Source organism: Hippopotamus amphibius, chromosome 17 (genome assembly GCF_030028045.1).
Source record: "Hippopotamus amphibius kiboko isolate mHipAmp2 chromosome 17, mHipAmp2.hap2, whole genome shotgun sequence".
In the NCBI taxonomy this organism is placed as follows: domain Eukaryota; kingdom Metazoa; phylum Chordata; class Mammalia; order Artiodactyla; family Hippopotamidae; genus Hippopotamus; species Hippopotamus amphibius.
The window spans coordinates 12222703-12246681 of record NC_080202.1 but is presented as its reverse complement, the minus strand read 5'-3'; the positions used below and the strand labels follow the sequence as shown (position 1 = coordinate 12246681).

The 23979-nt window shown below is 40.6% G+C and overlaps 2 protein-coding genes and 1 non-coding gene across 3 annotated transcripts; 1 reads left to right on the top strand and 2 right to left on the bottom strand.

The window, feature by feature from the left end:
* The first annotated feature begins 3499 nt into the window (after positions 1-3499).
* Positions 3500-4450, top strand: LOC130839546 (olfactory receptor-like protein DTMT). Its single transcript, XM_057713805.1, has one exon. The coding sequence runs from the start codon at positions 3500-3502 to the stop codon at positions 4448-4450; it is 951 nt and encodes a 316-aa protein (XP_057569788.1).
* A 4770-nt stretch (positions 4451-9220) lies between these two features.
* Positions 9221-10210, bottom strand: LOC130840666 (olfactory receptor 1D2-like). The gene has a single exon (XM_057716384.1). The coding sequence runs from the start codon at positions 10160-10162 to the stop codon at positions 9221-9223; it is 942 nt and encodes a 313-aa protein (XP_057572367.1). The 5' UTR covers positions 10163-10210.
* Positions 10211-19803: 9593 nt separating this feature from the next.
* TRNAE-CUC (transfer RNA glutamic acid (anticodon CUC)) lies at positions 19804-19876 on the bottom strand. Its single transcript has one exon. It is a non-coding gene; the product is annotated as a tRNA-Glu (tRNA).
* Positions 19877-23979: the final 4103 nt, after the last annotated feature.

Sequence of the window (23979 nt, the reverse complement as noted above, 5' to 3'; positions counted from 1 at the left end):
GGTTATTCCAATACTGTATGCCTGCTATAGGTTTTGATGCTTTCTCTTTCCCCAGAAGAGATCTTCTGTCTCAGTCTGTGCCTAGATTCATCAAATAGCCTCCTATTTAAAATAGCCAGTTGATTTATTATAATGCAAAAATCTGCACAATATGATGAGGCACAATATGGTGTTTTGACTGAATTTAGTGCATTGTATATAAGTCATGGAATATGGACAAGATAAAAAAAATCAAATATAATGATGAATGATAGAAATTTCTGTTCTGAGAGGAGCAGCTTTGTTTCTTGAAACTCGGGTAAAAGAGGTTGAGAGATCTGGTTCGGTAATCAGACTGGCCTTAGCTTAAACCCTGCCTCTGTCACTTTACAGCTTTGGGCGGGTTGCATAACCTCCCTAAGGCCATTCCTTTATAAAATTGTGATAATGAAAGTATTTATCTCATGAGGTTGTGAAGGATTAAATGGAGTAATGCATGTAAAGCTTGGTACATTTCCATAATCAGTATGTAATCAATGCTAACTATAAAAAAATAAAACTAGCCAGTTGACATCAATTCAACTCAGAACAGTTCTTTTCCCGCTGGAACTTTAATTTATGTAGGTTTTGTTGCTCCTGCAACTTTCTAATGCCTTTCAAATCTGATTTAAGATTTTATGTCTTTTAAAAAAATTGTTGCAGCAAGAACATTGCTTGTTGTAAGCCATTTCTTTCTCTGGTTTTGGGATGATCCTTCTGAAGCAATGATTGGACTACACAGAACAGTAACTTATCAGTCTTTTGCACATCAGAAGGCAAATACTTCAGGAGTGAAAATAATATGGAACCTGGAGAAGGAAGAGATCTTCTGGGCTGTGGTAGCCAGAGCATCATTCCTGTGGGATTAGGGCATGAGCTTGCTTCCTCTGCTGCCTGTTCCCCTACCCAAAGATGACTAGTAATTAAGAAACATCTGCCTTAGACCTCCTAGAGGATTTGTCCTAGAGAGGCAATAACATTTACTTTGTTATTAGTGAGTTTTTCCAAGTCTTAGGTTCCACTGGGACCCAATGTCCCTCAGGTCCAGGAAGACAGAATGACAGAAGTCTTAAGGGATGTTGTAGAATCAGGTGATGACTACAGAGTCTATCTCCATATGCCTACAATGAATAAAAGAATGAATGATCCTGGAACAAAGCCCTGAAGTCACCCTCAGACATACTCGGTAAGCTAGGCTGGAGAGTTCATGCTTTAGGGATCTTGCAACCGTAGCATCCAGACTACTAAGGTTCTGTCGTGTGACTCTATGGGATTTTTCTTCAGGCAGTCTAAAAAACCTGCTCAATAGCCTAGAAATACTATGTTGATTAGTGTCTACCAGATTTAATCTTTTTCTAGATAGTATTTATAAGTATTTCATAATAGAGCCCTCTATATTTTGCAAGAGCGTCTCAAAAGAGATTTCAAGTTTACAGTAGCTTTGAGAGGTAGGCAGGAAAAGTCAGCATTGTCATCTTAAAGCTGAGAAAGTAAGATGCAGAGAAATGAAAGGAGTTGGTAATTAGGAGTGGGTTTCCTCAAGGGCAGCATTTTTAGGTGATATCTGACTCATTTGGACTCTGTAATCAGGCATTTTACACAATAGTTGGATCCCATCTGGTTCCCAGGAATGGACATTTCTAAGGACTCAGAGACTCAACTGTCTCCTCACTAATATATAACAATACATCGTTCTTTCCTCTGTCCAAGTGTGAAAACACATGCATTTGCCTGGTTTAAACTCTATGATCTTGGTGAACACTCTGCAGTGAGAGCACCGTTCCACCTCTTCCAAGTTAGAAGAAGTTTCCTTCATTTTGAGATGCTCCTCTGTTTTTTTTTTTTTTTTTTTTGGTCAAATCCTGAGTCACACTGTGGAGGAGAGGAGTCCAAGAGATTGTAAATTATCCTCATTTTTTATCTTTGCCATGATCTCTAAACTTCCACATCAGTCTCATTTCTTCCCACATCAATACTGACATTGTGTGGGCTTGAATTTTAAGAAAAAATGACAGCCTTGTTGTTTGGGTAGATTAGTGTTCAGCCACATAACAGGATAGCTTGAGACGGGGTAGTTTTCTGACCTGGGGAGAGAAATTCTGGACAGTCTGCAGTGCAGTATCTGGAAATCAACACAAATGATTTAGATAAAGGAGCTGTGATCTGGGAAGGCTCAGTGTCGGTGGATGTTTCAACCTCCAATATTGTTGGCATCTATTGAAACAATTCAGTAATCTCTTGGATGGCCTAAAATTTTTTTCTTTTTGCATCTCACATTGTTCTAGATGTTAAGGTTCAGCAGTGAACAAGGTAGAACTTTTTAAATACTTAACATTGAGCAAAGAGCAAATAATCCATATTTAATCATCTAGAGGATGAGTTCCTAGGAGAAGGAATGGAGTGGGGTGGAGACAGCATGTATTCAGGTAATGGAAGCATGATGTGCTATGATGGTTGAGAGCAGTGTGCCTTTGAGAAAATGAGAAATACCTGGTATACCTGGAGTAGAGAGAGAGGATTGGCCATGAACCCATTGATCTGATGAAATAAGGGTCTTGTGGACCATGTTAACCACTTTGGACTTTATGTTAGTGGAAAGGGGAAACTCTTCAATTAGAATAGTGACATGGGCAGGTTGAGTTATAAAAAGAATGATTCTGGATAATGTCGATGGGTTGGAGGGGAGCAAAAGTAGATATGGGGAGTCCAAATTTGTTGCCGTTGTTCAGGTGGGAAAAGTAAGTGAGCTGAATGGTGGCTGTAGGATGTAAAGAGGGCATATAGGAGGGATGTTCAGAAAGTGGGACTGGAAACATAGTAAATGAAAGAGGAGGGTGAGGAGAGGGAGGAGTCAATGATGGCTCTCAGGTCTGGCTTGTGTATCGTGTAGCTGGTATTGCCAGTCACCGAGCTAGAGAACATTGGGAGTGGAGCACATATGGGATGGGGGAGACAACAAACCTAGTATCAGAAAGATTTGTTTTGTTGGAGTGCAAGTGAAACATGCAAGTAAGAGTGTCATCAGAGAGTTGAACACCCAGATCTGTAGCTCAGAAGAGTGGTGTGGGCTGAATAAATACCTTTGGGATTCACTGTCATTTTGGGAGAGGGTATAGAAGGACAATACACTGAGGATCCCCAATATTCAAATAATGACTTGGCAGGAGGAGCTCTCTGAGGACTGTGTGAATATGGCATTGCAGGGAAGGCAGGAAAAAACCAGGAAGATGAGGTATCACCATGGCGAAGAGATGGGAGAGTTTTACAAAGGAAACAGTGATCATTAGTGCTAAATGGGATATGCTATTAGATTTAGAGACATGGATGTCACTGGAGACTTTGATGGGGTAGTTTCAATAGAGCCACCTGCCACCTGTGCCTAAATTCTCGTCTATTTGATGGTAAGCCACATGCAATACACATTTTTTTTAAATTTGGATTTAAGGTCCATTACTTTTTTCATAAATAATAGAGTTACAGAATGACAAAGAGGAACCAAACCGTCGTCTCAGAGTTCCTTCTTCTGGGTCTGCCTATCCAGCCAGAGCATTGGAATCTATTCTCTGCCCTGTTCCTGGCCATGTATGTTACCACCGTCCTGGGGAACCTCCTCATCATCATCCTCATTCGGCTGGACTCTCACCTTCACACACCCATGTATTTGTTTCTCCGTAACTTATCTTTTTCCGACCTCTGCTTTTCCTCTGTCACAATGCCTAAATTGCTGCAGAATATGCAGAGCCAAGTCCCGTCCATCCCCTACGCAGGCTGCCTGGCCCAGATGTATTTTTACCTGTTTTTTGGAGTTCTTGAGAGCTTCCTCCTTGTGGCCATGGCCTATGACCGCTATGTGGCCATCTGCTTCCCCCTGCACTACACCACCATCATGAGCCCCAAGCTCTGTCTCTCTCTGCTGGCGCTGTCCTGGGTGCTGACTACTGCCCATGCCATGTTGCACACCCTGCTCATGGCCAGGCTGTCCTTCTGTGCTGACAGTGTGATTCCTCACTTTTTCTGTGGCACATCTACTTTGTTAAAGCTGTCGTGCTCTAACACTCGAGTCAATAGGTTGGTGATACTTTTCATGGGAGGGCTGATTCTTGTCGTCCCATTCCTACTCATCATCCTGTCCTATGCACGGATTGTCTCCTCCATCCTCAAGGTTCCTTCTGCCAAGGGCATCTGCAAAGCCTTCTCCACCTGTGGCTCCCACCTCACCGTGGTGTCTCTCTTCTATGGGACAATTATTGGTCTCTATTTATGTCCATCAGCTAATAACTCTGCTGTTAAGGAGACTGTCATGGCCTTGATGTACACTGTGGTGACCCCCATGCTGAACCCCTTCATCTACAGCCTGAGGAACAGAGACATGAAGGGAGCCCTGGGAAGAGTCTTTTGCAAAAAGAAAATATCTTTCTCTCTAAAATGGTAACAATTGGGATTTTTACATTATTTAATTCTGTGGGTATAGTAATGCTGCTAATGGAGTATTACTCTAAATCAATGGCTTTCTTTTTTCAGTTTTAAAGCCATCAAACTTTCTGTTCAAGCAAAACCCCATGCTAAAGGCTAATATGAAAATGTGATGACCACAAAGCTGTGTCTGAGGTAGAATTGAGGTCAGGAAACCATCTGCTCTGCATCCTGATTTTCCTCTTCCCAGGTGGAATTGATGTTGAAAAAAAGATTTATAGATCTTGGTGCAGAACATTTATTATCCATATTAATTCAGGAATTATCTTTTCAAGCTTCACTGTAATCATTGCTTTCTTCCTGTTCAAGAATCTTCAGTGACACTCTCAAATGAAGAAAGAATGAAATGCAGCGTTTCTGTTTCACAGAGCACAGAAACTCCTGGGGTTCTCTATTTCTAATACATCTTCCTTTTCCCTGTGAATAAAAGCATCTCTTATTTCCCCCTCTCCACCCATATACTTATATCATTTTATTCTTTAATTTTACTTTTTGGGCCCAGGTCAGAGCAACCTTCCCTTAAAAAATAATAAATAGCATGTGTCAGGCACTTTTCCCATCTGTTAGTCTACCACCTCTGTGATGTTGGTCCTGTTATTATTCCCCTTTATAGACAAAGTGACAAAAATGTTAATTTAATGTCCAAGTGGTCTAGTTAGGATCTGAACCCATGCAGTTTGGCTTCACAGTTCAAGATCTTCATGACCATACAATATCGCATCTTCAGGCTATAGAATCTTACTGCCTTCCATTATAACAATGCATTCTGTTCAGTTCCAATCACTTGTCAGTCAATCATGCCAAGCTTTTCCTATCCTCTTCATATTTCTTATTGGGGCATTGAATTATGATTTTCTTCATATACAATCGGAAATTATGGAATGGGAATTGTAAACCATATTCCTGGGGGGCCAAACAAGTAATGTAGATGAGTGTAAAGTGTATCAGATTTAAGAAAACTCAACTTCAGGGATATGTCAAAGATATTTTATTTTATGAATTCATGGAGTATGCCTCTACCATAACTCAAAAATCTGTGCTACTAGGGACGATATAACTTTCTTCCTTTGGCTGCATTGAGTTTTTGTTGCTGCGTGCAGACTTTCTCTAATTGCAGCGGGTGGGGGCTTCTCATTGTGGTGGCTTCTTTTGTTGCAGAGCATGGACTTTAGGTGTGGGGGCTTAAGTAGTTGTGGCGTGTGGGCTCAGTAGTTGTGGCATGCTGGCTCTAGAGTGCAGGCTTAATAGTTGTGGTGCACAGGCTTATTTGCTCCATGGCATGTGGGATCTTCCTGGACCAGGGATCAAACCTGTGTCCCCTGCCCTGTCAGGCAGATTCTTAACCAGGGAAGCCCGATATAACTTTCATACTGAATAAATTCTAATTGAAAATAGACATACTTAATCATTAAATATATTATTATATTTTGTTACTCCTTTGACTTGAAAACAAAACCTGAAAATTTTCTTTCTGACCAAGGTGTCAGTATGAAGTCTTTTGTTTTTCTCTTTTAATTGTTTACTAGAGAGTTCAGGCTTGGGTCCAATAACTGGGAGTGATGTTTAGATTTTTTTTCCTGTTTAATAATAGATAAGAGCTGTTCACAAATGCATGCACTTTGAATATGAAGCAAATCTTTGCACAAACATTTTTACATTTAGGATCACTTTTCTGTAGATATAAGTAGAGTTTTGATATCCCAAAGTTGTCATAATATTTTTCAGTATTACATTGCACTGTTTTATTAACTTTGATTTTTTTGCTCTTTATTTACACCATCATACTAATTGAGAAAGGTGAACTAAAATGTTCATATAACACATAATATTATTTTATTGTCCTATAATTGGAAATAAATTAACCTTTTAAAATAATTCATCCTTCAACTCCATAATTTTAGACAGGTTATTGCTTTCATTTCTGTAAATGCATCTTAGCAATTGTGAGTAGTTTGCATTACTCTTTGCCAAATTAAGTTTGCAAAGGCACAGTTTTTAAAAAAGGAATCAGTCAATTGAATGATATATTTGTACAATTATGAGTATTTGTGAATGCCTTTGCACAGAAATATTCATAGTGGTTACATGATTTGCAATTTCAAACCAAGCCCATGTATTTAATCAGATCTTCACAAATGATACGAGTGTTAAAATTTTTTTTTGCCTGACATGAGTAACTCATTTTCTTTAAACACTTCTAAAGCCTTTTTGGCTGCATGCCTAACCTCCTTGCAGTACCAAAGGCCACCATCTTGTGTATCCAAGTTATTAAGTAGAGCATTGGATGACTGGTTCAATTCTTGGGAGCACATTCAATTTATGGTATCAGTCACTATTCTATGATTGGTTTTATTTTTGACTTTTTAGCATTGAAAAATTATTGCAAAAAAAAAAAAAAAAACCACCGCACATTCAGTGTCATGGAAAATATTGCCACTTTGTATTTAATTTTAAAAAATAAGTTTGAAATTATTACCAATATGACCAGAGTAGTTTGTAGTCAGTAGTTTCAACCAGCTCACATTAAAAATTTGAAGTTATTTTTTCCCCAACAAAAATACAACTAATATCTTGATATTGGGCCTGTTAGGAGAATCTTCTCCAAAATTTCTGTGGAAAGATCAAACTTTTCATCAACAACGCAAGCAAATAAATGGTGAATTAAGGGTATTATTTGCCTCTATTCTCAGATGGCAACAGACATATGAATGCTTGTTTCTGGTTGAAGTACAAAATTTTTGCTAAACCCTAAAGGCCCTCAAAATCTCTAAAAGGTTTGATGCCCAGTCAATTATTTCACTTAATAGAACAGCATTTCACAATATCATTGTTTATCTTATAATCATATGGAAAACATAATTATTTTTTTCCATTTTTGATATCTGCATGAATCCAGTAAATGTTGCCTCCTTCTGAGAATCAGTACCAAAAAGGCAATGATAAATGCTGGAGAATACGGTGAACTGCAGAGTTTATGCCCTGTCTAAAGGCACTAGTTGCCCATCAACAAATGAATGGATAAAGAAGATGTGGCATATATATACAATGGAATATTACTCAGCTATAAAAAGGGATGAGATGGAGCTATATGTAATGAAGTGGATAGACCTACAGTCTGTCATACAGAGTGAAGTAAGTCAGAAAGAGAAAGACAAATATTGTATGCTAACTCATATATATGGAATCTAAAAATGGTACTGATGAACTCAGTGACAAGACAAGACCAAGGACGCAGATGCAGAGAATGGACTGGAGAACTCGAGGTTTGGGGGGCAGGGGGTGAAGGGGAAGCTGAGACAAAGTGAGAGAGTAGCACAGACATATATATACTACCAACTGTAAAATAGATAGCCAGTGGGAAGCTGCTGTATAACAAAGGGAGTTCAGCTTGAGGATGGATGATGCCTTAGAGGACAGGGATGGGGAGGGTGGGGGGGAGTTGAGGGAGGGAGGGAATACGGGGATATGTGTATAAATATAGATGATTGAACTTGGTGTACCTCAAAAAATAAATAATTAATTTAAAAAAACAAAGGGACTAGTTGCTACTCGGCCGTAGAAGGTTGTTCCCATGTAGGAATGTAGACCCAAGATCACAATTTCTCCCAGATATTTGGCCCCACATCAGACTTCCATTAGTACAGATGGCCACAATCTTGTGTATCCAACTTATCAAGGAGAGCACTGAATGATGAGTCCGATTCCTGGAAACACTTTTGGTTAGACTATATATTTGGATTGAACTATAATTATTAAACTATAAACTATTACATTTAGATTTTTGTGGTGGTTTTTCCATTTCTAATATTGACAACAATTAATATAAAAGTTAATATTCTTCAGGTGGAATAAAACATGTCTACCCTCTGGATGCAGCCTTTGACAGAACTGCCCTTAATCCTGAGCAAGAGGGGTCCCCTCCCCCTGGGTTATATGCTCCACCTCAGCACTGTTGGCATTTTGCCTGGATAATTCTTTGTGGTGGGGGCTGTCCTGTGCACTGTAGGGTGTTTAGCTGCTTCCCTGGTCTCCACCCACTTGTTGCTAGTAGCATTAACCCCTCATGCCATCTATGACAACTGAAAGTGTCTTCTTTTTTAATGTAGGTGTTTATCACTATGAACTTCCCTTTTAGAACTGCTTTTGCTTCATTTCATAAGTTTTGGTATGTTGTGTTTTCATTTTTATTTGCCTTGCAATATTTTTCAATTCGTCTTTTGATTTCTTCTTTGTCCCAGTCGTTATTCAAGAATGTGTTAGTTACCATATTTTTGTGAATAGCCTTCATTTTGTTATTGATTTCTAGTTTCATTTCCTTGTGTTCAGAAATGACTACGATTTGCAATTATTTCAGTTTCCTGAAATTTAAGACTTGTTTTAACAAGCAAGTTATTCCATTCAGACATTGCATATCTTTTAGTTGATGAGTTTAATCCATTTTCACGGATTTCAGAGAGCATGGTGGTGTTGTGGTCCTGTAGTCAGGTAAATTGAAGGATCTTATCCTACAAAATTCTGGTATTAGTGTTAGTGTGACCTTATTTATTTCCGAGGCTTTTGTGCTCAGAGAATTTGGTTTACGTGTATATGTCTTTCCTTCATCACAGATATAAAAACTCATTCTGAGCTAGAGCTCTGTCCTTGTCATGCTGTATATTTCACAAGATATCTTGTACACGGAGGAGGAAATTCCCAGTGTCCACTCAGTGCCCCTTTTACAATATTGCCCTCATGTTCGCCTCTGGAAGCCTTTCCCTAGAAGGAGTCTTCCCAGAGCCCCATGCATGTCCTTGTTCCTCAGGCTGTAGATGAAAGGGTTCATCATGGGGGTCACCACAGCATACATCACTGTGGCTACTGAGTCCTTCATGGAGTAGGTTTGGATGGGCTGCAGATATACCATACAGAGTGTCCCATAGAAGAGAGACACCACAGCCAAATGAGAGCTGCAGGTGGAGAAGGCCTTGTACTTGCTAGAGGTGGAAGGTATTTGGAGGATGGCTCTGACAATCTGGACATAGGACATGATCATGAACCCAAAGGGGGTGAGGAAGATAAAGATGCCTGTGGCAATCAGCACTGTGTGAGTGATCTGGGTGTTGGAACAGGCGAGCCTCAGCAGGACATACATCTCACAAAAGATGTAGTGGATCTTCCGGGACCCACAGAAGGTCACCCTGGTCATGAGCAGGGTGAGGGTGAGGCCATAGAGGACAGAGAGTGCCCAACACAAGGTAAGGAGTGACATACAGATCCTAGGGCTCATGACTGTGACATAGTGGAGGGGGCGGCAGATGGCCACATAGCGGTCATATGCCATCGTGGCCAGGATGAGGTTGTCCAGAGTCACCAAGGAGACCAGGAAGTAGAGCTGTGTCAGACATCCTGCATATGAGATAGTTTTGTTCTGAGACTGAAGGTTCACCAGCATCTTGGGGATTGTGTTGGTGACAAAGAAGAGATCGGTGAAGGAGAGGTTGGCCAAGAATAAATACATGGGAGTGTGCAGGCGGGAGTCAGAGCCAATGGCCAAGATGATGGACACATTTCCCACCACTGTGACCAGGTACATGGACAAGAACATCCAAAACAGGGCCTGCTGCTGCTCAGGATTCTCCGAGATCCCCAGGAGTAGGAAGTCAGAGACCCCAGTCTGGTTGCCTCCATGCATTTCCCCAACTGTCTGCAATACCAGCACCAACAAACATCTACTGAGTGCCCTCAATTGAATAAAGACATTCAGATAAGCAAAGTCATCTGTTTTCTTAACGTTAAAATATCTTAGACCTAATTTTATAATTTCTTTTTACATGAGAAAGAAAATAATAACAGACACAAGGACAGAACATGAGAAATCTTTATGTATCTTAATCATTCCAGCAACTTCTAACTTGGCATACTCAATATTGTAGGCATTATGTCTATGTCATATTTGAAATCCTATCATCTTAAATACTCTTGAAGTGCTTAAACATTAGTATGTTTTTCTATGATATTACATAAATTTTTCAGTGGTATATACATTAAAATAGGTATATACATTATAGAAATGGGTATTATACAAGTGAAGAATGAAAGGATAAGTAAAACTATTGAAAAGGAGAAGAAAAAATTATTTGCTGATCGTTATTTGCTGATATAGTAATCTCTCTCAGAAATCTAAGATAATCAACTGAAATGCCATTAGAGGTAAAAAGGGTTGGGACTTCCCTGGTGGTGCAGTGGTTAAGAATCCACCTGCCAATGCAGGGGACATGGGTTCCATCCCTGGCCCGGGAAGATCCCACATGCCACGGAGTAACTAAGCCCATGTGCCACAACTACTGAGCCTGTACTCTAGAGCCTGTGAGCCACAACTACTGAGCCCATGTGCCGCAACTGTTGAAGCCCATGCGCCTAGAGCCTGTGCTCCACAAGAGAAGCCACCGCAATGAGAAGTCCATACACACAACAAAGAGTAGCCCCTGCTCGTCGTAACTAGAGAAATGCCTGCGCGCAGCAATGAAGACCCAACGCAGCCAATAAATAAATAAATATATATATATATAAAAGAAATAAAAAGGGGATTATATTAAACTGGACAATCATACAGTATATGGACCCAAAACTAATACTGCTCCCACAGTCATTTTGTGCAATTATTAAGACTGTATTGTCAGAACACTTGCATTCAAGTATGAGTGTGTCCACTTGTGAATTCTCTGGTAAATTTCCTGAGCTTTTTAATAATCCATTTCTTCATGTGAAAATGGGTTGGGGCAAGGATGAAATTAAGTAACAATGTGCTTAACATGAAGAGCTGGTCTGCAGTGAGCAGTCAAAAAACTTTGCCTATTGTTATTATACGTAAAAATAATCAATAATAATTGATAAGATATAATGTGAAACAGTCCCACCACACTTCAACAAAGTGCTCAGCTTCTAGGGGTTGTGGGGTCACTCAGAGAGAAGATTGCTAATCTCCTCACCCCAAGCTCCAGAGCCATGGCTTAGAGGTTTTGCCTGGGTGAAGAAGCAGCCCTAAAAATTAGCTCTTAATCTCTTCTCCTAAGAACCAAGTTTATTTGCAACAGAGCGTGGAAGTTCAAGCCAAAAGATGATCTCAAGGATAGCTGAGTTTGTGGCAAAAGGCCATTGGGAGGAGATTCATGGATTTAATGCTGATACAACCTAGACTGCAGGTCAGCCCAGGAAACTGAGGAATAAGACAGCCGAGGAATAAGACAGCTGGGAGGAGCCCTCTTGGGGACAGAACAAATATTAAACACTGACCTACAACACTGTTCATTCAAAGGAGTTCACAATTTGATTGGATTAGTTTGTAGAGCAATTTATGTGCTAGAGAATTATTAAAAAGAATAGAGCAGCCAGCTGCCCATTAGTGGAGTTTAACAGCTGAGTATGTTGAGGGAAAGAGAAGAAGAGCTCTACCAATATTACTGTGAGTTCACAGTGACTGTAGGCATATCTAAGGTTGTGCTGCCCTAGGAGCTGTAACAGAGGCTTAACACTGTGGGGGTAACATTGACAACCATGAAATAATTCAGCCAACACTAAACAAATAAATAAGTAAATAACAATAACAAGATCCAGAAGGGAAGGTCAGTACCCAGAGTTGCTACAAAATATTATCTAAAATGCCCCATTTCCAACAGATTTTTATGTCATAAAAATAAACGGGAACATATGACCCATACATACAGCAGGATAAAAAGCAGGCGAGAGAAACTGCCTGTGAGAATGACCAGATAACAGACTTAACAGAGAAAGGTTTCAACGTAACCATTAAAATATGTTGATAGAACTAAAGGAAAACATGATTAAAGAAGTGCAAGAGAGTATAATGACAGTGCCATATCAAATCAAAATTATCATTAGGAGGAAAGAAATTTTAAAATATAAGCACATGGAAGTTGTGGACTTGAAAAGTAAAACAATTAAAAAATTCACTAGCGGGCCTCAACAGTAGGTTAGAGCTGGCAGAATAATTAGTAGACACATAGATATATTGATATAGATTGTGCAAGATGAAAAAAAAGAGAGAAAATGAATGATGAAAAGTGAAGAGAAATGTGGGACACCATTAAGCACACCAGCATAAGTGTAGTGGGAGTACCGGAAAGAGGAGAGAGAGAGAGAGAGAGAGGGAAGCAGAAAAATATTTCAAGAAATGCTGATTAATAATTCCCCAAATTTATTGGAAAATACTTACACATCCAGAATCTCAGCAAACTCCAAGTGAGATAAACAGAGAGAGATCCACAAACACACGCATTATAGTAAAAATGCTGAAAGGCAAAGACAAGGGGAAAATCTTGAAAGCAGCAAGAAACAAATGACTCTACTTACACAGAAACCATAATAACATTAACAGCTGATGGAAGCACTTCTCCAGCCCAAATGGGAGGGATCGTAAAGGGAGTCCTATTCTTCACTATTTTCTCAAATTTCTGATTATCTCCTACCTCTTTCCAGTAAAAAACTATGCTCTCAAGATAAAGAGGCATCAGGGGCTTCAGTCTCTCCTCCATTCTGGACCTGGCTCTGCCCCCACATCCATGGGAGCAGCCTCAGCCCACCTGTGTCTGCAGGGAACGGCCCTGATGGGGACTGTTTGTGGCTGGCCCCTTGGTGCCATCTACAAGGGGAGACAGGAGTGAGGGAATGTATTAACATGGGCTTTCTACATCCAAGGATAGGATTTGTCCAAGTCAGGATCCAGGGAATAAAAGGGAGACATAGGAGTGATTCAGGCTGTCTCCCAGAGGACTTCAGTGCTCTGCCAATAAGGGGGCTGGAGTGGCAGTGAATTCCGCATCACAGAAGGTGTTGGAATACAATCCCATAGGCTGAATGATTGTTTCAGAGCTGATTCAAGCTTCTACTGAAAGTGGGTGTTGGTTAAGCTGTCTTTTAACACTGAGAATCCAAACTATAAGACTAATCATGTGTCAGTCCTTTGACATTTGAGTGAAAATGGGATTAATTCTCAGCACAGGCTCTAGAAAATTTTTGTATGTACAGCTTCCCACATCTGTTGTTACCATATAATTCACCTGTGGTTTTGCACTACAAATGAGCTCATTTATTTCTCCCAGTACTTAAGGGAGGGGTTTAGCTTAGGAGATCTGCCCAAGGTCTGAGTGATTTGGTGGCAGAGATGAGACTTTGACCAGGAGTTCCAAGCTAGGTGTGTGCTTTATGTTAGCCTAGAAATGGGAGGACATAGAAGACCTGGAAACTTGAGGCCTAAGAAACAAAATGGCCTAAGTGACTCCCTGAGTGACCTCAACCCTGAGCACAGCTGGCCACCACCTGTTTCTGCCTTGGAGACGAAGGTCTTCCACCTCCTTAGACCTCATCAGAAACTGCTTCCTTCCATAGCCTGTTGCCTGGAGTTCAGGGCCCTTTGGGGCATCTGCCTGACATGAGGGAGGGAGGGAGGGAGGGAGGCAGGGGAGAGGGCTGGGAAAAGTCAGAGGACACCCAGAGGGATTGATATTTTTGCTTTTTGCCCTCAAGGCAAGTGTCTCCCAAAGTTTAGTGTGCATTGGAATCACCTGTGATGCTTTAAAACAAAAAGCTGGTTTTCTCATTTCTTGAAATACTGGTTCTGTTCTGAGAACTAAGTCCTTTTTAGCAGTAACCCAGTGATTCTGATCATACACCTTGGAAAACACTGCCTCTGAGTCTGTACAAGTCAATGATTTCTGAACACTTGTGTGGTTAGATAGCCTTAGAGATACAAACCCCTCTGAAGTATGGCTGGGTGGAGAGGGGAGAATGTGGAGAGGTATGGAAAAGTATTCCATGCTTGATATGAGAAGATTAGTCTTTTATATCTCCTGTGTTGCTGCCTAGCTGTATGACCTTGAAGAGGGCATGCATCATCCCTGAACCACCTCAGCTCATCCATGAAGCCTTTCTTGCAGGTTTGAGAATCATGTGCAGCGAGGCATGTGACTGCACTTTGAAACCTACAGAGCACTGTAAGAATTGGATGGATTTTTATATTATCTTTAATACTAAGGAATTAGATTGTACGAATGCTCTTTCAAAGTTTGTGTGTTTCTGAGAGAGAGAAAATGGAGAAGAGAGAAGGTAAGAAAAGGAGAAAAGAGAGAACATGAGTCTGTGATGTCCAGACCTTACTCACTGTTCTGTGCTGCTCTCAGAGTCGCTGGTTCTGCTGCCTTCAGTTTCCTCCTACATAGGATGAAAATTCAGTCAGGACATTGAGGACCCTAAGGCATTGCTTTGTCAGTAGGAATTGGTGATTTGTCCTATTGCCTAAAGATGGGAAGCAGGATACTGGTGCCTGGATCTTCAGTCCCTGTAAAAGAGGAGACAGAATGGAAGGCTGTGGATGCCCTGATGAGGATGGGGAATCTGAGAACTGGTGCTTCAATCATAAAGATAAAGGGGTGTACTAGGAGCACATCACACCTACTTATCAGTTTTGATGAGGCCTTGGGGAAGCAATCCCATGACAGCTTGTTGAGATGAAAGTGGATAATTGCTCCAACATTAATATCTATAAGAAAGGGTCTTGGGAAATGAGTCTTATTTACAAGGAATAAACCAACTCTATATTGGGAAGCCTTCCTAAAAGGGTCCCTAGGAGTAACAGCACACTATAACTAAAGAAGACATCACACACGTGCTTCTGCCTGGTTTTGAGTCATCAGGGGACTGGAAAATCTCGAGCACTAAATATGGATTTTGAAGAGCCCAATTGCTAGTGATTGAAAAAAAAAAACGTGTTTAGAGGAAAATAGTCACCCTAGTCTTCAAATTATTCCTCTTAATAATTTTTTCAAACACAATATCAAGCAGAAGACCAGAGAAGCAGACACACAAGGAAATAAGATACCAAAAGCAAGAACCAGCAGATGGGACTTCCTAGGTGGTGCAGTGGTTAAGAATCCACCTGCCAATGTAGGGGACACGGGTTCGCGCCCTGCTCTGGGAAGATTCCACATGCCATGGAGCAACTAAGCCCTTGTGCCACAACTATTGAGACTGTGCTCTAGAGCTCATGAACCACAACTGCTGAGCCTGCGTGCTACAACTACTGAAGCCCGCATGCCTAGAGTCCTGCTGCACAACAAGGGAAGCCACCGCACTGAGAAGCAGCACATCATTGTTGTTTTAGGACTGTTTGTGAGAGATAGGCTCCCAACTGACCATAGGGTGGCATAGGCAGAGGAGAAAGGGGAAGAAAAAAGAAGCAACATGAAGTCGTGTATCTTCCTTTCCTAGTCCTTACCTGGCTGTTCTTGCCAGTCGCTGAGGGTATTACTGGCAGGCTTCTGTCTTCTTCACATACACCTCTCCCTCTGAGGATGATCAGAAAAGGTGACAGAAACTCCTTTCAAAGGCACCAAAAGGAAATTTGCTTCATGTTCTGGATGTGATAATGATTCTTGCCACTGCTGCATCTGCTCAAATTTCTCCTTTGGTCTCACAGTATTAGAGAACTTTTTATTTTTGTCCATTCTGTAAAAAAGGGACAATAGCTCCAGGTCAAGGTTATAATCATGCCAGTATGTGTCATCCCAGAAAACTGCATTCACAGAACACCACATAGAGCCTAATGACAACCACATAGCATCCCTTTGCTCTTCAGTTCAGAATTTTCCGCTAATGTTTGCTCCTTTTACTTGTTCACAGAACCTATGAGAAATGTGTTCTTGCAATTTCATCAGCACCCCCGGAGTTAAGGTTCTGCTATTTCTTAGCTGTAGGTTGGACGGATCTCAAGATATGTTAAACTGAAGATAATTAATTCTGTGAGGTACTCAGAACCCAAGAGAATTGAGAATCCACTGCCGTGTCCCTGCTGTGAGCTGGTTCAAGAGAGGCTAAGGCATGAGGGACCGGTCCTTGACACCTCTGTGGTCGCAACAGGATCCTAGCGTTCCATTCACCAGCAAAGAAACTAAGCTTTGGTTGCTTCATTTAGGGTTGTGATTTTTTTTCTGGAACTTTTCATGGAGGTGCAGATAGAAGCTTTCTGTGCCATGAAAAAAGCCAGATGAGTTGAACCACTGTTGACTTAGAGAGTACCTTAACATCTTGACTTCTTCTAGACTTGATAATCCTAGTCCAGGTTGAGGCTATTTTGGTGCCGCCCGACTTGTGCTATTTGTACCTCCTTTGAGCTGGAGCAGCTAGGGGTAAGAAGCTGGAATTCCTTATCATGACAGATACCAGCAGCCTGTTTATGTGTAAGTTGCATACATACATAGATCTATGTATGTATGCAACGTGGAAGCTGAAATGACACCCAGCAAATGGCATCTCTTCTTCTCCTTTAGAAATGATCACATAATAGCCCCTCTTCTCCAAGTTCACCTAATTAAGGACACAGAAAATAAAGAGGCACAGAATATGAGTAACCTGGAATATGGGTTATTTTTGGAATCTCTTTGGAACAGTGGACAAATTCTTGTGTGTGCTGGCATGATATACCCTTAAATCAGTAATTTAATGGTTTAAATACATTATTCCATTTTATTGAATAAAATAACCACATGATTCCATGTTAGGAAATCTAGTTTAATTTTTGTCTACCATGGGCAAAAGGAAAATAGTGAACTGGTCCTTTAAGAAGGAATGTAATGCAGCTTGGATCACGTGGTCTTTGATGCTCAGACTCCATCTACCAGGATGGAATGGCAACTAGCAGAGCTGAATGGGCAGAAAGTTGTATTTCTCTGTCTGACTTATTTCACTAAGCTTAATATTCTCCAGATTTATCTGTATTGTTGCAAATGGCAAAATTTCATTCATTTTTGTGACTGAGTAATAGTCCATTGTATATACACACCACATCTTCTTTATCCATTCATCTGTTGATGGACACTTAGGTTGTTTCCATATCTTGGCTTTTGTAAATAATGCTGCCATGAACATTGGGGTGCATGTGTCTTTTTGAATTAGCACATTTGTTTTCTTCAGATATATACCCAGGAGTGCAATTGCTGGTAGTTCTATTGTTAGTTTTTTGAGGAACCTCCATACTGTTTTCCACAGTGGCTGCACCAATTTACATTCCCTACAACAGTGCACAAGGGTTTCCTTTGCTCCACATCCTGCCAGTATTTGTCATTTGTGTTCTTATTGGTGGTAACCATTCTGACAGGCGTGAGGTGATATCTCCTTGTGGTTTTGATTTGCATGTCTGTGATGATTAGTAATGTTGAGCACATTTTCATGTACCTGTTGGCCATCTGTATGTCTTCTTTGGAAAAATGCCTATTCAGGTCTTCTGCTTATTTTTTAAATTGGGCTGTTTCCTTTTTCATGTTGAGCTGTATGTGTTCTTTATGTATTTTGGATACTAATCCCTTATCAGGCTTATTATTTACAAATATTTTCTTCCATTCTGCAGGTTGCCTTTTTGCTTTGTTGGTGGTTTCCTTCACTGTGAAAAAGGTTTTATGTTTCATTAGGTGCCATTTGCTTATTTTTGCTTTTGTTTACCTTGCTTCAGGAGACATGTAAAAAAAATTGCTAACACCAACATCGAAGAGCGTATTTTCTATGTTTTCTTCTAGTAGTTTTATGGTTTCAGGTCTTACATTTAATCTATTTTGAGTTTATTTTTGTATATAATGTGAAAAAAATTCTAATGTCATTCTTTTACATGTAGCTGTCCAGTTTTCCCAACACCATTTATTGAAGAGCATGTCTTTTCCCCATTGTATGTTCTTCCTTCTTTGTCATAAATTTGCCTCATTTGTGCATGGGTTTATTTCTGGGCTTTCTATTCTGTTTCACTAATCTATATGTCTGTTTTTGTGCCAATACCATATTGTTTTGATTACTGTAGCTTTGTAGTAGAGAGTGAAGTCAGTGAGTGTGTTACTTCCAACTTCGTTCGGTTTTCTCAAGATTGCTTTGGTTATTTGGGGTATTTGTGGGGCCATACAAATTTTAGGATTATTTGTTCTAGTTCTGTGAAAAATATGGATATTTTAATGGGGATTTCATTAAATCTGTAGCTTGCTTTGGGCAGTATGCACAGTTTAACAATATTAATTCTTCCAGTCTATGAACATGGAATATCTTCCCATTTATTTATATCGACTTCAATTTCCTTCATCAATATCTTATAATTTTTAGAGTATAGGTCTTTCACCTGCATGGTTAAATTTATTCCTAGGTATTTTAGTCTTTTTGATGCAGTTGTAAATGGGATTGTTTTCTTGCTTTCTCTTTCTGATAGTCCATTATTAGTGTATACAAAAGCACTAGATTACTATATATTAATGTTGTATCCTGCAACTTTAGTGAATTCATTTTTTCTAATAGGTTTTTTTGGTAGAGTCTTTAGGGTTTTCTGTGTATGATATCATGTTATCTGCAAACAGTGATTGTTTTACTTCTTCCCTTCCAATTTGGATGCCTTTTATTTCTCTTACTTGTCTTCCAAGACTTCCAAGACTTCCAAGACATGTTAAATAGAAATGGTGAGAGGGGCTTCCTAGGTGCCACAGTGGTTAAGAATCCGCCTGCCAATGCAGGGGACATAGGTTCGATCCCTGCTCCAGGAGGATTCCACATGCTGTGGAGCAACTAAGCCCGTGAGCCACAACCATTGAGCCTGTGCTTTAGAGCCCATGAGCCACAACTACTGAGCCTGTGTGCTGCAACTACTGAAGCTCACGCGCCTAGAGCCCATGCTCTGCAACAAGAGAAGCCACGGCAATGAGGAGCCCGCGCACCACAATGTGGAGGAGCCCCCACTCACCGCAACCAAAGAAAGCCTGCGCACAGCAAAAAAAGACCCAACACAGTCAATTAAATAAATAAAAACAAACAAACAAAAACATGAAAAAAAATGCTAAGAGTGAGTATCCTTGTCTTGTTCCTGATCTTAGAGAAAAAGCTTTCAGCTTTTCAACATTGAGTGTAATGTTAGGTATGGGTTTATCATAAATGGCCTTTATTATGTTGAGATATGTTCCCTCTATACCAACTTTGTTGAGGGTTTTTATCATCACTGGATGTTGAATTTTGTCAAATGATAATCTCACTTGGTAGTGTATCCTAGGTTGTAGTTGTTTTTCTTTTGCACTTTAAATATATTATGTCACTGCTTTCTGGCCTGCAAAGTTTGTACTGAAAAGTCAGCTGATAGCCTTATGGATATTCCCTTACATGTGACTCTGTTTTTCTCTTGCTGTCTTAAAAATTCTGTCTTTAACTTTTACCATTTTAATTATGATATGTTTTGGTGTGGGTCTTGTTGGGTTCATCTTTTTTTTTTTTTTTTCCTGCATCCCATGGCTTGTGAGATTTTAGTTCCCTGACCAGGGGTTGAACCCGGGCCCTCAGCAATGAGAGTGCAGAGTCCTAACCACTGGACCACCAGGGAATTCTCTTTGGGTTCATCTTATTTGGGACTCTCTGTGCTTCCTGTCTCTGGTTATCTGTTTCCTTCTTCAGGCTAGGGAAGCTTTCACCCATAATTTTTGACCCATTTCTTTCTCTCTTCTCCTTCTGGGACCACTATAATGTGAATGTTAGTATGCTTGATGTTGTCCCAGAGGGCCCTTAAACTGTCCTCATTGTTTTTAATTTGTTTTTTCTTTTGCAGTTCTGAATGAGTGATGTACGTTATTCTAATTTCCAGATTGCTTATTAATTCTTCTGTATCACCTAATCTCCTGTGAATTCCTTCAGTATATTTTTCATTTCAGTTACTATTTTCTTCTGCTCTGTTTCTTTTTTGTATTTTCTGGTTCTTTGTTGAAATTCTCACTGTGTTTGTCCAATTTCACTTAGCATTTTTATTACTATTGCTTCGAACTCTTTATCAGGTAAATTATTTATCTCTGTTTCATTAAGTTTTTTTCTGGGGTTTTATCTTGTTCTTTCCTTTGACACATATTCCTGTATTTTCTCATTTTGTTTAACTTTCTCTGTTTGTCTTTATGAAATTAGGTGAGACAGTTACCTCTTCTGGTCTTGAAGCATGTCCTCGTGTGGGAGCATCCATATGCAGCCAGTAAGTGACCAGTGACTTTGGTGTGAGAGCTGGATCTGAAGTAAGCAGGAGCCGTGTCTTCTCCTGGGGTGTGCTGGCAACTGCTGCCTTGGTGGAAGGTAGGGCTAGAGTTGGAGAGTCAAGAGCCAGAGCCAAGTGTGAGCTGTGGCTTCTTTTAGCCTCAATGATGGTTGCAGCCCTATCTGGAGTGGGCCCAGGACTCAAGGGCCTGGAGCACGAGTTTTAATGGAGTTGAGCTTTTCCCCTGTGTAATGGTAGTCTCTGCCTTGTTTGGAGGCATGGCTGGGGCCAGAGGACTGGGGGCTATGCTTCTGTGCTCGTTCTGCTTTTCTCCCCATGTGTGGTTGCTTTGAATACAGTGGGATCGGGTCAAGGGGTTGGAGCTGCACTACTGAGTTGTTTCTGCTCCTTCCCTGGTGCATGCATGCATGTGCATTATGCCAGTGGTGGTTTGCACCCTGGCTAGAGGCAGAGCTGGGACCTGGCTGGCTCTGCTTCTTCCCCAGTGTGCACATGCATGTACATACTGGCAACTGTTGTCTTCACCCTGGCTAGTGGCAGGGCCTAGCTGAACCAGCTCTGCTTTTTCCATCATGCGCATGTGCACTGGCAGTTGTAGTCTCTGCTCTGGCTAGAGACAGGGCTAGGGCCTGACCTGGCTCTGCTCCTTCTCTGGTTAATGTCCGCCTGCACTAGCAATGGTGGCCTCCTCATTAGTGGGGAGCAGCGCTGGAGCAGGAGGTGCTGGAGCAGGATTCTGGTGTGGGCTGAGGGACATGCTGGGGAGGTGCTGGCAGGTTGGCTGGAGCACCAGGGAGTTTTCTCTCTGCTACCTCCGTGCTGGGACTGAGAGCGAGCAAGTTTGTGCACAAGCTCTTCAAGAGCAGAGTCTAGGTTTCTTTTTTCTTTTTTCTTTTTAAATTTAATTTATTTATTTATTATTTTTTGGGGGTACACCAAGTTCAATCAACTGTTTTTATACACATATCCCCGTATTCCCTCCCTCCCTTGACTCGCCCCCCCCTCAAGTCCCCCCTACCCTCCCCGCCCCAGTCCTCTAAGGCATCTTCCATCCTCGAGTTGGACTCCCTTTGTTATACAACAACTTCCCACTGGCTATCTATTTTACAGTTGGTAGTATATATATGTCTGTGCTACTCTCTAGCTTCGTCTCAGCTTCCCCTTCACCCCCCACCCCCTCCCAAACCTCGAGTTCTCCAGTCCATTCTCTGTATCTGCTTCCTTGTTCTTGTCACTGAGTTCATCAGTAGCATTTTTAGATTCCGTATATGTGAGTTAGCATACAATATTTGTCTTTCTCTTTCTGACTTACTTCACTCTGTATGACAGACTCCAGGTCTATCCACCTCATGACATATAGCTCCATCTCATCCCTTTTTATAGCTGAGTAATATTCCATTGTATATATATGCCACATCTTCTTTATCCATTCGTTTGTTGATGGGCATTTAGGTTGCTTCCATGTCCTGGCTATTGTAAATAGTGCTGCAATAAACATTATGGTACATGTTTCTTTTGGGATTATGGTTTTCTTTGGGTATATGCCCAGGAGTGAGATGACTGGATCATATGGTAGTTCTATTTGTAGTTTTTTAAGGAACCTCCAAATTGTTTTCCATAGTGGCTGTACCAACTTACATTCCCACCAACAGTGCAGGAGAGTTCCCTTTTCTCCACACCCTCTCCAACATTTGTGGTTTCCAGACTTTGTGATGATGGCCATTCTGATTGGTGTGAGGTGATACCTCATTGTGGCTTTGACTTGCATTTCTCTGATGATGAGTGATGTTGAGCATCTTTTCATGTGTTTGTTGGCCATCTGTATGTCTTCTTTGGAGAAATGTCTATTTAGGTCTTCCGCCCATTTGTGGATTGGGTTATTTGCTTTTTTGGTCTTAAGCTGCATGAGCTGCTTGTATATTTTGGAGGTTAATCCTTTGTCCGTTGTTTCATAGGCAACTATTTTTTCTCATTCTGAGGGTTGCCTACTAGTCTTGTTTATGGTTTCTTTCACTGTGCAAAAGCTTTTAAGTTTCATGAGGTCCCATTTGTTTATTCTTGATTTTATTTCCATGATTCTAGGAGGTGGGTCAAAAAGGATCTTGCTTTGATGTATGTCATAGAGTGTTCCGCCTATGTTTTCCTCCAGGAGTTTTATAGTGTCTGGCCTTACATGTAGGTCTTGAATCCATTTGGAGTTTATTTTTGTGTATGGTGTTAGGAAGTGTTCTAATTTCATTCTTTTACATGTTGCTGTCCAGTTTTCCTAGCACCGCTTACTGAAGAGGCTGTCTTTTTTCCATTGTATATTTGTGCCTCCTTTGTCAAAGATAAGGTGCCCATATGTGTTTGGGCTTACTTCTGAGTTCTCTATTCTATTCCATTGATCTTCCTTTCTATTTTTGTGCCAGTACCATACTGTCTTGATCACTATGGCCTTGTAGTATAGTTTGAAGTCAGGAAGCCTGATTCCACCAACTCCATCTTTCCTTCTCAAGATTGCTTTGGCTATTTGGGGTCTTTTGCGTTTCCATACAAATCGTAAGATTTCTTGCTCTAGTTCTGTGAAAAATGCCATTGGTAATTTGATCGGGATTGCATTGAATCTGTAAATTGCTTTGCGTAGTACAGACATTTTCACGATGTTGATTCTTCCAATCCAGGAACATGGTATGTCCCTCCATCTGTTTGTGTCATCTTTGATTTCTTTCATCAATGTCTTAAAGTTTTCTGCATACAGATCTTTTGCCTCCTTAGGCAGGTTTATTCCTAGGTATTTGATTCTTTTGGTTGCAATGGTGAATGGGAGAGTTTCCTTAATTTCTCTTTCTGCTCTTCCGTTGTTAGTGTATAGGAATGCAAGAGGTTTCTGTGCATTAATTTTGTATCCTGCTACTTTACTAAACTCATCAATGAGTGCTAGCAGTTTTCTGGTAGAGTCTTTAGGGTTTTCTATATATATTATCATGTCATCTGCAAAGAGTGACAATTTTACTTCTTCTTTTCCAATTTGTATTCCTTTTATTTCTTTTTCTTCTCTGATTGCTGTGGCTAACACTTCCAAAATTTGTTGAATAATAATGGTGAGAGTGGACACCCCTGTCTTGTTCCTGTTCTTAGAGGGAATTCTTCCAGTTTTTCCCCACTGAGAACGATGTTGGCTTTTGGTTTGTCATATATGGCTTTTATGATGTTGAGGTAATTTCCTTCTATGCCCATTTTCTGGAGAGCTTTTATCATAAATGGATGTTGAACTTTGTCAAAAGCTTTTTCTGCATCTATTGAGATGATCATATGGTTTTTATCCTTCAAGTTGTTGATATGATGTATCACGTTGATTGATTTGCGTATATTGAAGAATCCTTGCATCGCAGGGATAAACCCCACTTGATCATGGTGTATGATTTTTTTAATGTGCTGTTGCAGTCTGTTAGCTAGTATTTTGTTGA